Below are 12,871 nucleotides of genomic sequence, written 5' to 3'. Positions count from 1 at the left end.
GAGTAAAAAGGCACTATATAAGAACCAGTTTATAGAAAATCATCTGTTAGAGTTAATCTTCCTCACAGTTCTCCTGATTATAATCACCTTTATAAACTTTAGGTGTAGTTCAGTGTCAGTCAGTCAGAAATGAAGAAATAGGCCTCAGAGCTCAGAGGGGTAAATTCTTTGTCAGATCTCTTGTTCACAGGTGTGAATGCTTTGTTTTATTTTGCTTGAATCAATAAAGATCATTTTATGTCCAACAGAGATTAATGTCACCTTTCTAACATTTTGGACCTTTTTTCTCAAACGAAGATGAGACATTGAGAAAAAACATTCATCCGGCAGTTAATCAGCATTGAATGGTTTGCTGAGATGCCCATCTACAGTGCAGTTTTCTGCCATCATACCGTGACACTGTGATACTGTTTTCCCCAACCATCATTATTTGAACTGGGTTGTTTTGATGTTGTTTTCTATGGTTGTTTGTTTTCTTGAGTTGCTTCCAGATGTGAGAGCAAATGATTTCTTGTGGAATAGATCAAAACTCACATGAATGCATTTCATCCTCACCCACCAGGGAAACCACAGATAGCAGTGTGGTTTCTAGTGTCTTCTTTGGAAATTAGCTGATCAGAAAGGAGCTTTGGTTCTGATGGCTGCGCTCCTGTACAGATGCCAAGATGGAGCCGGAGCTGTATGTGGCCTCGGAGGAGAGATACTATGTGATGTACAGTAGAAAGCCAGACGGCGACTTTACACAGCATGTACTCTGTTTAATTAATGTGAGCTGAGGGGAGAAGTTTGCCAGAGAAACGAGGAGTTTCCCTGGAGAAACGTGCTACTGTGAGTGTGACAGGCTTTTCTGCTGAAACTGAATCATGCAGGAGAGCGTATGGCAGAGTCTGTTTCTATGACTCCGTGGGTTAAAACGCTTTCCAGGGGCACAGCTTCTAAATCAGTTCAGCTGCAGAAAATCTCCTTAAAATCTATGAGTGCTTTCTGTCTGTAAATGAGACACGGAGCTTCTTTTTCTTAAATCTGTAAAAAAGCAGCTTTTGCAGGCCTTAGCTGAGTTACAGCTGGGGCAGGGATCAAAATTTTTAAAAATGCTTTATAACCAGCATATTTGGGTGATGTGAGAGGAAAATTGGAAAGCCTCCACGTTTCCTGGGTTCTAGCTAATCCATAAAATCTCACCTGTCAGGCAGGTTCGGGTGCACCCCTTTGAACACCTCTTTGTGCGCGTCTTCCTTTTTTTTCTTTTACTGTATTTACTTCCTTCACGTCAGCTTTCAAGATCATTTAGAGATATTTCTTATCACTGTTGTGCTGATGATATTCTGTTTTATATCACTTTTTAAACCTCAGTGAGTTAATCAAGTTTTAATTGTACTGAATTGTTTGAATTTTATAAAATCTTGGATGTCAGTTTAACGAGAATAAAATAGAGATCTTTATTGCAAGCCTGGTCCACCCAAGTCCTTAGAAGTCTGAGTTCACCCTCCTTTTATTTTAACCCATCCACCAGGGATACATTTTGACATCCTATTATATCCAAATCTGAGATGGAGATTGTTTTTCATGCTCGTCCTTGACCACTGGAACTCACCAAACCTCCTCGGAGTGTCTCTAGCTTTGGTTCCTCATCAGATCAAATGTTCCCGTGTCACATCTCTGCTGATCTCACTGCGCTGGCTCCCCATCAAGTTTAGAATTAAACTCAAATTTCTGGTGTTATGTGCCTGGCAAAATATATATTAGTAAACTTTTGCAACGATATGTCACCAGCATCTTCTGATCAGCGGTTATTTGCCATTCCCAGATCTTACCTAAAAGCTGAAGAAGGTGACAGAGCCTTTGTATTTTGTGGCCCCCACTCTCTCAAACCCTCTGCCCTCCAGTCTACGATCTGTGAGCTCTGTGAACTCAAAAAGCAGCTGAAGTCCCATCTTTTTAAAATAGTGTTTGGGTAAAATTTCATTCCACATTTATTTATTTTTTTGTTGTTGTTAACTTTATTTTGATCCAAAACACCTTGGGATATCTTAAAGGGTGCTATTAAATAAATTTACTTACTTACTTCCTGCTTTTTGGGCATCATTTATAGAATTCCAGTAACCTACTAATCCAGGTCTTGTATTTCCTCAGTTTGTCATGGAATAAAGAGGGAACAAGCCTTACTTGGCCATGAAGCTTTTTACAAGTTGCTATGTCACTAGTTGCTATGCTTGCCATCAAAGATTGTTCATCCACCTGTTTTCCAAATAAGTGTCCTGCAGTTTTTCCACACTTGACTCTAGTTTAGCCTTCTGTTATATCACCTTATTCATCTGTCTGTTTTGTGCAGTGCTTTCAATTTGATTTGCATTTGTAATTAAACTTGGCTCCACCCTTCTGATTCCAGGCAGGAGATGCTGCTGAACGGGCCATGGGTGGGGCTCAACTCTCACTGCTTAACCTACAAGGAGTACACGTTTTTTAGCCATATGAAACAGCAGTAGTACAAATAAAAAAGGAGATGAAAAACAAAAGAATCGATCGATCTTTTTTTCCCTCTTTGGTTTATTGTGCCACTGATGAAGTCCACAGAGATGATGCGTCAGTGAAAGGGAGAGAGCGATGGCTGAGCCACAGAGCGAGCTAGAAAGTGATCGAGATGAAACAGAGAACTAAGAAATTTCTGCTTCTAATAAAAAAGAAACAGATTGGCCGTAAGCGAGCAGAATAAAATAGATGGAGGCGAGATATTACCTAGTGCCTGTTTCTATAAACAGAAACACAAGTAAGACATTTTTCTAAAGTCACCTGTGTAAAAACAGCGATCACTGTATCAGAAGAGTCAGCTGAATACTATTCATTGCAGGAAAAACACAAATAGTGCTGTGGCTCTACCCATCAGGATTTGTGCTGTCTGTAGTGTTAGCTGTCTTTTGTTTATTGCCTGTTTTACTATAAATGGCTATTTTCTTGCTTGTTTTCTATTAGGTTTACCTCTGGGGCTACCCACCATCACCTGAGAGGAATTACTTTCATTTTGTCTCATTTCCCTCCTGTTTTTCAGTCTATGCTGTATAGACCATCATGCCTTCCTTTTTACTCTTATCAAGATAATTGTTGAAGCTCCTCTTGTTTATTTGGATTTATCATTTTTATCTTATTTATTCCAGTATTTCTATTTATGCTTTCCTTTTGGCCTTTAATTTCAGCCCAATAAAAGGCTTGTTTTTTGTTCAAGTTTGTCTTCATGTCGGCCTTCTCCACACATAACGTTTTAGGCACACATGACATAACATAATTTCATGGATATTTCACCTCACTTTAGTTTTATTTAAACAGTACCAGCTCACAGCAAGAGTCATCTCAAAATGCTCTGTACTTTGGAGTAAAGAACCTACAATAACACAGACAAAACCCCAACAATCAGACGATCCCATACGAGCAACGAATAAGACCATACGAATGAATAAGACCATATGAATATGGTCTTATTCATTATGAATATTATTCAATATTCATTATTATTCAATATTCAATATTGAATTCAATATTCAGTCAATATTATTCAATATTATACTTATTCAATATGAATAAGACCATACGAGAAACAGTTGGCGACAGTGGGGAGAAAGAACTCTTATATACTGTACTCCCATGTATGTTTGCACGTTTCAATAAAATGCAGTACCTATTTCCTGTTTTCCTAACAAATAAATGAGGGGTGGCTCAAGACTTTTCCAGAGCACAGTAAGACACAAGAAAATCTACTGTAAAAACACGTTTTAAGATTGTATGTAGTATTGACTAAGGCAATGGTGATTATGATTTTTGCCGTAACCAAGAAGTTTTAGTGCTGTGTTTCTTCCTACCGCAGCTTTAAGTGGATGGAGGCTTTTGCAGTGTTGAGTGTCTCTAACCTTCACTGTAATTATTAACCTGCTGGCTACTTAGCATCTAGAGCGTTACCAGCAATTCGCCAGCAAAGTCAATCCAGACTTTGTAGTACTACAAATTTTCAGTTCGGTAGGAGTATTTTATGGTTAACTCATTGTCTGTGTATTCAGCTAATGATAATAGAGCATGTCTTTTTTTAAAAAGAATAGTATTACCTGTGTATTTGAAACAAAACCTCAACAAGCAAAAATAATGTTGTGAAATAAGCATCAACAAATCATTTGTAAAAAAATAAATAAAAAGGATTTTCTGATGCACGAAAGCTAAAAAACATCCCCTCTTTTAAAAAGTTTGACTTACTTTGAAAGTTCATTTATTTATCTTTTTAATACTTCCATATCAATGATGGCAATCAGCCACCCATTCTGGATGATTAATTCATAGTTTAATTTATTCTCTTGTTCTGGTTTCTCCTCTGTGTGGATTTCTTATTCTTCTCTCATTTTAAGCTGATTTGATTTTTGATTTTTGTTGTTGTTGTTATTGTTGTTGTTTTTTACTAAATTTAATTTCCTCACATGAAACTAAACAAACTGGTCAGGGTGGAGATTTTTGACAGTGCATCCATCACTCTGCTCATTACAGACTTAATTACACTGAAATTCCTTCTTATTAGCCATCAACGTCGCATTTCAGAGGCGCTGATTGAGTGACTGAAATCTTCATGAAACAGTCGAAAGGAGGTTATGGATGGATGAATGGATGGATGGGTGTGTGGGTGGTGGAGAAAGGACAAAGCAGAGATTAGTCATCAGTGTGGAGTTTGGTCAGAGGGGTGGCGAACAGATGGATGGACGGATGGAGATCTCTCCGCTCTATGTTTAGCCCTGTGTCAGATTTCTGCTTTAATGGAGATTCCCTCTGTGATATCTGCTGCAGAGGTGGCTTGTTTGTGTCGTCATGTAGTCAATACTCAGGCAGACTTTGTATAGATTAAAGGTGAAGCAGAAGAAAAGCCTTGGGATTTAAGAAAATAGCAAAATAACACTGACATTTACCTAAAGGGTCCTTTTGCACAGTTTCATTGTCGCTTTCCTGCTGTGTGATACTGACATCCTCCTTATAGATGGTATTTTTTTTTTGTTTCCTCCGGCATTGGCCTCAAGTCGTAGCAAAAACAGAAATACCACAGTGGGCAGTCGTCTTCTCTGCTAGATGCAAAAACACTCCCACCAGGAAACACCAGAAGCTTGAAACACAAAAAAAGAAAATAAGTAGTTCAACAACACCAGAAAAGATTGATGTTATTTGATGCTGTTATCTGTAGAAATATATATGGCGTGGGCTCACAAAGTGGCTTGCAGATGTGCATTTGTATGTGCAGCTTTGGTTGTTTGCCATTTATTGGAACGATGCATTAAAGCAGCAGTAGCCGGTGTGACTGGGCCTCCTACTGCATGCATGTCTAAGGAGGCTGAGATCTGCACACATCATAACTCGCAAAAATTTCTTATTGGTTTCAAAACTTATTTGCTATTTTTTTATATTAATCACAGTTTACAATATAAACATAGCACTGTAAAAAATTAACCTCAAAACTTGCAACTGAGACTTTTATCTCAGCAGTAAAATGTTTGATGAAGCCATAGATCAAGGGAGAAGTTTGCCCATTTTCTTACAGGCTTTTTCTTTAATCACACCACATGAGTCGCCCCCTGCTGGACATTAGGAAGAATGTAGCTTTAAGGCTGTGGCTTAAGCCATTTGTATTTACAACTCAATGCAGTCTACTGATGCTGACAAAATATGAGTTAAAAATGAAGGCTAAATGTTTAATTTGTGAGCACTGAACAAAAAAACAAAAAGCCTATATGAAAGAAGCAATTGCAGAAGCTTTGCCGCTAATCTACCCGACCTCTAATGACAATTAGGTCACAAACTTTTTGGGCTGATGGAAAATAACTCTGCTATTCTTATCTGAACCGACCCACGTGCCATACCCTGTTCTAAGGCTTTGTGTTTATCAGAGCTGCTGCAAACGTCTGTGGGATTTTGAATGCCGTTTCTGACATTGGAAGTTTCATTTTGTCACTCGAGAGCTGAGAAAGCTATTAAAGTCTGAATTTTTATTTGTCCTGACAGCTCAGACGGTGGAAGCTAAGTTGGTGGGCACGCAGGCAGTACGCTGCATGACAATGTGCATTTTCTCAAGTTATAAATGGGTACTGTATAGAGGATTATATAAATCCTTAATGAATATCCAACTCAAACACATAAATAAACAGAGCAGAGCGAGTAGCTTCACGTCTGCAGCTGTTTACTGCCTCGCAACAGATTAAGCCCGGGAAAAGGTCAACTGTAACGTACACACATGCACACAGATCCATCCGGACTCTTAGCAACACAATATTGATGTCCAACACAATGTAGCTCTCTGTCCCAGGGGGTTTCCCTGCCTCATTTCTGGCTCTGTTTGAGTCCTGCAATTAAAAAGAAAAAAAAAAGAGTTTTACAGAAACGCAAATGAGTTCATGTTTGTCTTTTTGCTTGTAGTGTGACAAACTGGAACTGATAACCCTATTTAAGGGTTCTTAAAGTCTTGAAACAGCCATCAAAGGTTAGGAAAACGTGAAGAACTGACAGAAATAGTCAGTTTTATAGGCTGGTTGTCTTTGAATTCTTATGCATCTTCTAAATTTGTGTCTGCAGGTTGCTTGTTTGAGAAGAAGCTGTGTCCCAGAGATCAGCTGTGCAATGATGGTGAGTATCAGCTCTTTAATCCAAGTTCATACAACACCTTACACCCGTTAGATCAGTTACTGTTCTGTTCAATTCTTTTTATTTATATAGCGCCAAATCACAACAGCAGTTGCCTCAAGGTGCTTTATATTCATATAAATGGAGTTTCATAGGTTTTGCAGCTCTTTGGTTCAAAAGGGTTTATCACAAAAGTCTGGACGATGTGGAGTTGGGGCAAAATTTCACTGCAATATCTCATCATCTTCAAGCTGGGCTGGAAAATGCAGAAGTACCAAAAAACTGCAGGTCCTCTAACAGCCACTTGAGGCCACCACCTAAAGTGAGTCAACCCCCATAGACCCCCATGTTAAATTGTCCAACTTTACAGGAAACAGGTTTGGATACATTCTTTCTTCATAGCAACATTGCACTGGGTGATTTTTTAAAAGATTACTTATAATCCTCCACTTTGAATTTTATTAAGGCTTAAAGTCGCGGGCTCTTTGATTGACAGGTGAGTGTTGACACAGGCGGCTGTAGCTTCTCGCTGTCTGCTTGTTGATACAGACGGTCCAAAATCTCTGTGCTGCTGTTTTGGTGAGTGAAATGGTAGAATTTTATTGATCTGTATTTAGAGCAATGCTGAGGCACGGCCACTGATAGATCCAGAAGAACCTACTGGAGACATTATATATACATACTGTCTTGTGTGGAAGTGGCAAGAGTTCCTGGGGAGCGTGGAACACCTGCTCACCTTCAGATAAGATAATGGATGAACATGTCGCACCAATTAGCTGTTATCTGTGTCCAAGCATTGTATCAATATAGTCTATGAATCCAGCTCACTAACCAAGTTAATTAGCCTTCACTGATAACTTAGCACTCCATGCTCTCTGGTGGCCAGAACACTAACTTTGACTCTTTGAGAAACCAACAGGTGATGAAATCTTTTACTTATATCAGGTCACTGTATTTCCAGTTGTTATCCCATAAATCAAAACTGTGCAACATTATGAAGAAGTAACAAACTCGTTCTCTTATACGTAAAAGATTGATTTCAGGTCAAAGCTGCTGTTCTGCAGTTTGAGATTCATATTTCTATTTACGGTGCTGTGTTTTCACTTTCAGCACTTTCACTTTATCTTAATGTAGAGTATTATTGTACTTCCACTTTCAACATGAATACTGTGAATACTAAATAAGTTCCTTTACTTTAAACTCAGACACTACAAATTTAAAACTACAAACCCAGTCTTGTTTTAGTTAAAAATGAAGCTAGACTGTTTCAGCTTGTAGGTCTTAATGTTTTCATCGTTTCAAAGTTTTTAAATTCTTAATACATAACTTGACCCGCGAAGGCTGCTGTTATTTTGCATTGCATTCTGGGTCGCTGATGTAAACTGGTGGCATTTCAAAGCTACGATCACAGATCTGCTATTTCTTGGGGACGGGAGTTTACATGCATCCATGAACATAATCAGTGATCCATGGTCGCCTACACGGTATTGAAAGTCCAACTTTAAGTCATCAGATACAATCCTATTAAAGGAACATTTTGGATACTATAAATACTGCTACTAATAAAAATAATAAAAAGAATACTTAGAGTATTAAATTGTTAATAAACAATCAGAATATTCCCTAAAGTACATCATTAATTTTTGTAATGAAACTCAGATAAAAGGCATGTTTACCAGGACAAACCATCGTGGCAGTGGCCAGTCTATATTTATTTATTTATTTTCATAATTCTTTTTAATTCTTCTGCTTGGGTTACCTGACCCTTTAAACATCCAGTTTTTTCCACGAGTTAAATTAGAGCTCAAACTTCCTCCTCAGTAGGGAGCTCATATTTACGATAACCTGAATGCAGCTTAATGGGAATAGTAAATTGAGTGAAAGTGAGTGATCCCAGCAGGCTCCCGTTACCGCGGCACGCTTCAGGAAGCTCTGGCACGCCCCCTGTCCATCACGCAGCCTGGAGCCCATCAGATGTCACGCCTTTGACGGCTCTGCTTATAATCGCTCGCTGGGTTTCCTGTTTCCTCCATGCCTTTTCAAACGTTTTGAGGTTGTCATTACGAGAGCAGGCACACGGGCGTGCACCTGAAAGGGGCGCCTGCATTATTGATGGCATGTTACCCCTTCCTCCCTGAGGATGTTTTGTTCCTTGTTTTTACCTTGAGGTGGAACATGCCGTGCCAAACATTTGATGAATCCAAGAACGAGGCTTTGTGAGAACACGCAGCTCGTTTTCTCAGCCTGGCACATCTGAACTGAATATTCACGTAATTGAAATAATTTCAAGACCTTTGGGGGGGAAAAAAGAACAAATCTGATGGATTTAAACATGTTTAAAGTTATTCTAGACTGCTTAATGATTTTCATTTTTTATGTCCTTCAACATTTGCAGTTTGGAATAATGATTACGAATCAATTTGCTACCAAACTTCATTCAAAAATCCTCTCATTTTGTGTGTCTGACCATTTGTAGTCTTACAACATTAAGATTCATCAAAAATGTAGGAGTCTTCAAAAAAAAACACCCACTTTGAAGGTCCTTTTTTTGAAGATGTAATTATTTCAGCCTGTGTCATCATGTATAAGAGGAAAACACCCAGACTGCATTTTAAAAACAGCCCATTTTATGTGCTTAAGCATCTGTAAACACACATTTCCAGACTTCATGAAGATGCACAAAATTATTTCTGAATACATCAAAAGTGACTCACCCCAGTGGTTTCATTTTGGTGCTTTTTCTTGTGAAGATGCATAAAATAGTTAAAAATGAACAAAATAACCCATTTGGTGTGTCTTTATTAAACACCTACAGTTTGTGTTCACCATCTGGAGGGTTTGAATAAAACAGGTTTAGCTCCATTCTGAGGTAAAAGGATTGCAGAAGGCATCTGTAATCTGTGCAGAAATGGCCAGACTGAATTTTGCACACTGCCCATTTTGTGTGCTTTCCATCACATATCCATGCCTCAAAACGAATCTTCACCCAAACTGTGCTCACAATATTTTCTTATGCATAAAAATGATCATTTCTGTGTCCATAGACGTGCAGTATTTAGAGTGTACAAAAAGACATCTTTAAAAGCTTTAATCATTTCTAATCTGGGCTAAAATGCTTGAATAACACACACACACACACACACACACACACACACACACACACACACACACACGTTCTCTAGATTTCATTCATGAAAAGGTCATTTTGAGTTTTTCTTATGAGGTCAGATGAAAATATTTCGCAGTAAAGTAATAAAGTGATGCAGACTGAAAGACTAAAAATAGGGTTGAATGTTGTCAGTGCATTAGCATTAGCGCACCCTGGGTTGTTTAATTGTCCTTAACAAAGTCCCGGTCCTGGGTTTGAATCCAATGTCAGTCTGCCTGGGTTCTTCGTGTGTACCTGAAAAGAAAGGTTTGTTAGGTTAACTGGTGATTCTGAACTGGCGATCTGTCCGGAGTGGCCGCTGCCTTTCAGACACTTGTCCTGGATTGCATAAGCGAGAGTGGATGGATGGAAAAAGACACACTGTGTGCAACTTCTGCTGTGTGTAAATAAAACAAGCTGCAGTCTCGCCAAAAAACAATAGAAGCTTTATTCATTTGCTGTCTGAGTTTTCACAGCAACTCCAAGCCAGTATAATCCTAACTAGTTCTGGTTAAGTGGCTGCATAAATGAGGGTGGCTGTTTCATGAAGGGCGACCGACATCAAATCAAAGTCAAATCAAACATGCAGATTGTCAAGAATGAGATTTCCATACCGGGTCATCAGTCAGGACATGGATTAATAATGACCGCTTTCAGTGCTGTGCTGGTGGAAACTGTGCACGTTAGGAGGTAGCGAGAGAGAAGGAAAGGAAAGAGTGTGGAGATGACAGTAGGGACTTGTGCTGGTAAAGGACGAGACCTAGAGCAGGCCCAAGGACAGGCTGGATTAATTCAATCCATTTCAATTTTATTTATATGGCACCAAATCACAACAACAGTCATTTCAAGTCACTTTATATAGTGATGTAAACACCCTACAATAACCCAGACAATCAAATTCCCCCCTTTGCGCAAGCACTTGGCAACAGTTGGAAGGAAAACTCCATTTTAACAGGAAGAAACATATAAGGAGAACCAGGCTCAGGGAGGGACGGTCATCTGCTCCAACCGTACTGCAACTGGTTGGGGGTGAGGAAGGGGAGACAGGATGAAAGCCAGAGATCAATAATTGCATCTCCTGGCTGGACTTGGAAAGCCTCTGTTCTGATTAGGCTGCTGCCCCCACAACCTGGATAAGTGGTAGAAAAAGGATGGACGGAAAAGCTTGAATGCAGATTTGTGTCCTTAAACATCTGCAATATGTTTTCAGTCTCTGTAGTGATGAAATCAAAGAAAAGTGTTTCAAGACTCTAAAAATAGACAGACTGCTTTAAAGCTTTGATCATGTTTGTTTAAAAGCTTCAATGGGAGAGAACATTTCACTGCACTTAAACATCTGTAGTTGTGCATTTTGAGTTTACTAAATGTGATTCAGGACTGTGTAAGACAAAGACATCTTTTGTAGCTTTAAGTATTTGTAACTTGTGTTACACTTCTTATCTTGTAACATCTGTAATCTTAAAAAAGAAAAAACTTCACCCATGTAACTGCCTGCACCTCTGCAGATGTCACCGTTCAATTTGAGCAGCTGATGGATGTTTGTGAGTGTTGTGCTGAAGGATGAGTGTAAAAATTATTTTTCTATGAGCTGCGTCAGTTGGGCAATAAGATTTACAGGAAGTGAGGGAAGCGACGTCAAGATGGAGAAAGAGATGAAGATAAACAGAGTAATGCAAGAGGAAAAGAGTAAACGAGGTCTCCCTCCGTCAGACGGCTCCCAGCCAATCGCAGGTCGATTGGCTGAGAGCCGTCTCTATGACAACAGTGACATCACTTGCCTGACGACCGTGTGTCTCCCTTGTGTGTGTGTGTGAGATGGAGACAGAGGTGATGACTCACCACAGCCCACACTCACACACAAAACCACCACCACAGTGAGTGTGTGTGTATGAAGCCAAGTGTGTGTTTGTGTGTACACGTGTGTGTGCATGTGCTGTGTTCGTGTTTACATGCATTACATACAGCATGTGTAGTGTAAATTATTGATGAGCACTCATACTGCTGCTGCTGTCCTGGTAAACTCAGAGCAGTTGCTTGTTTTTGTTCTTCTCATTCTTCTTCTACAAGGAAAGAAAACAGCATTTAAACTGCAAAGTACGGTGGCCCTGAGGGCTCAAAACAAACCCAGCTGAGAAAAACACAAGCTAAGAAATCTGAAGTGAGAAAATTGCAAAATGCTGAAGCATTGAAAGAATGTTTAACCCGATGTAGCTTCTGGGTGTGAACGGACAAGCAATGCTGAAGTACCTTAAACCTACATTCTTTTTAATGGTCAGCAGGTCAGTCCTCTGGTCCATGGGTACCAAACTGGACTATGTGACGGGAAGGAGCCCACAAAATTTCACCTTTATATTAGTCACCATGGTAGGGGTTTTTAGGGCTAGAAGTGAACATATTTGGGCAAAACAGCCAACATTGGCTCTCACAGTAATCCATGCTGTAAAGCTACTTTTGGCTGTTCCTTTATAATGGAGTTTTCCCTTCCCATTGTCACCAAGTGCTTGCTCATAGGGGGCAACTGATTGCTGGGTTTACATCTGTGTCATTGTAGGGTCTTTGCCTTACAAGCCAAAGAACATAGAGGAGACTGTTGTTCTGATTTGGTGGTATATAAATAAAGCTGAATTGAATTAATTTATTGAGTCTATGGGGATTGACTGGCTTTTGGAGCCATGCTGACGCGGACATTGAAGAACTGCTGGTTTCATTTTTCATGGGTTCTTCCATTGCCCTGCCTCTTCAGTAAGTTCAGTTTAGTAGATCTTTGCTGACAGACAAACAAACCACCTTATGGCTCCTGCTTTAAAAATGCACAAACATTTTTTATGGTGTGTTGATATGTGGAGTTTTGTGGTTGCTGTCATGTTTGGCAACAGTAGAATCTCTTTCTGTGCAGATGGTTTGTTTGGACAGTGCCAGGCTCCTCATCAGGAACCCGTCCAGTATCAGGTGTCTGTACCCGTCCTGCACAAACTGCAGGAAGTCCTCAAAGACCTGATGGTTCAGGGTGAGTCTCTGAATACAGCGGCACACTTTTAATTCAGCTCATGTGCACTAAAACAGAGGGGGGAATATGGTTTCCTCTTTTAT

General features: G+C 39.6%; 1 protein-coding gene across 4 annotated transcripts in view; it reads left to right on the top strand.

Moving 5' to 3' along the window:
* The window catches only part of ptprnb (protein tyrosine phosphatase receptor type Nb), a 63,169-nt gene that overhangs the window by 23,198 nt on the left and 27,100 nt on the right, over positions 1-12,871 (top strand). For 3 of the 4 annotated variants that reach the window (XM_082523561.1, XM_082523562.1, XM_082523560.1), the window contains exons 2-3: positions 6,586-6,636; positions 12,678-12,788. In XM_082523561.1, the coding sequence (XP_082379687.1) occupies positions 6,586-6,636; positions 12,678-12,788 (162 nt within the window). The remainder of the gene's footprint in view (positions 1-6,585; positions 6,637-12,677; positions 12,789-12,871) is intronic. The other variant, XM_082523563.1, reaches the window with a different exon arrangement.

Source organism: Aulonocara stuartgranti (genome assembly GCF_965226115.1).
Source record: "Aulonocara stuartgranti genome assembly, chromosome: 23".
Lineage (NCBI taxonomy): Eukaryota > Metazoa > Chordata > Actinopteri > Cichliformes > Cichlidae > Aulonocara > Aulonocara stuartgranti.
Note: the sequence above shows the minus strand (reverse complement) of the source record. Positions and strands in the feature narration are given on the sequence as shown.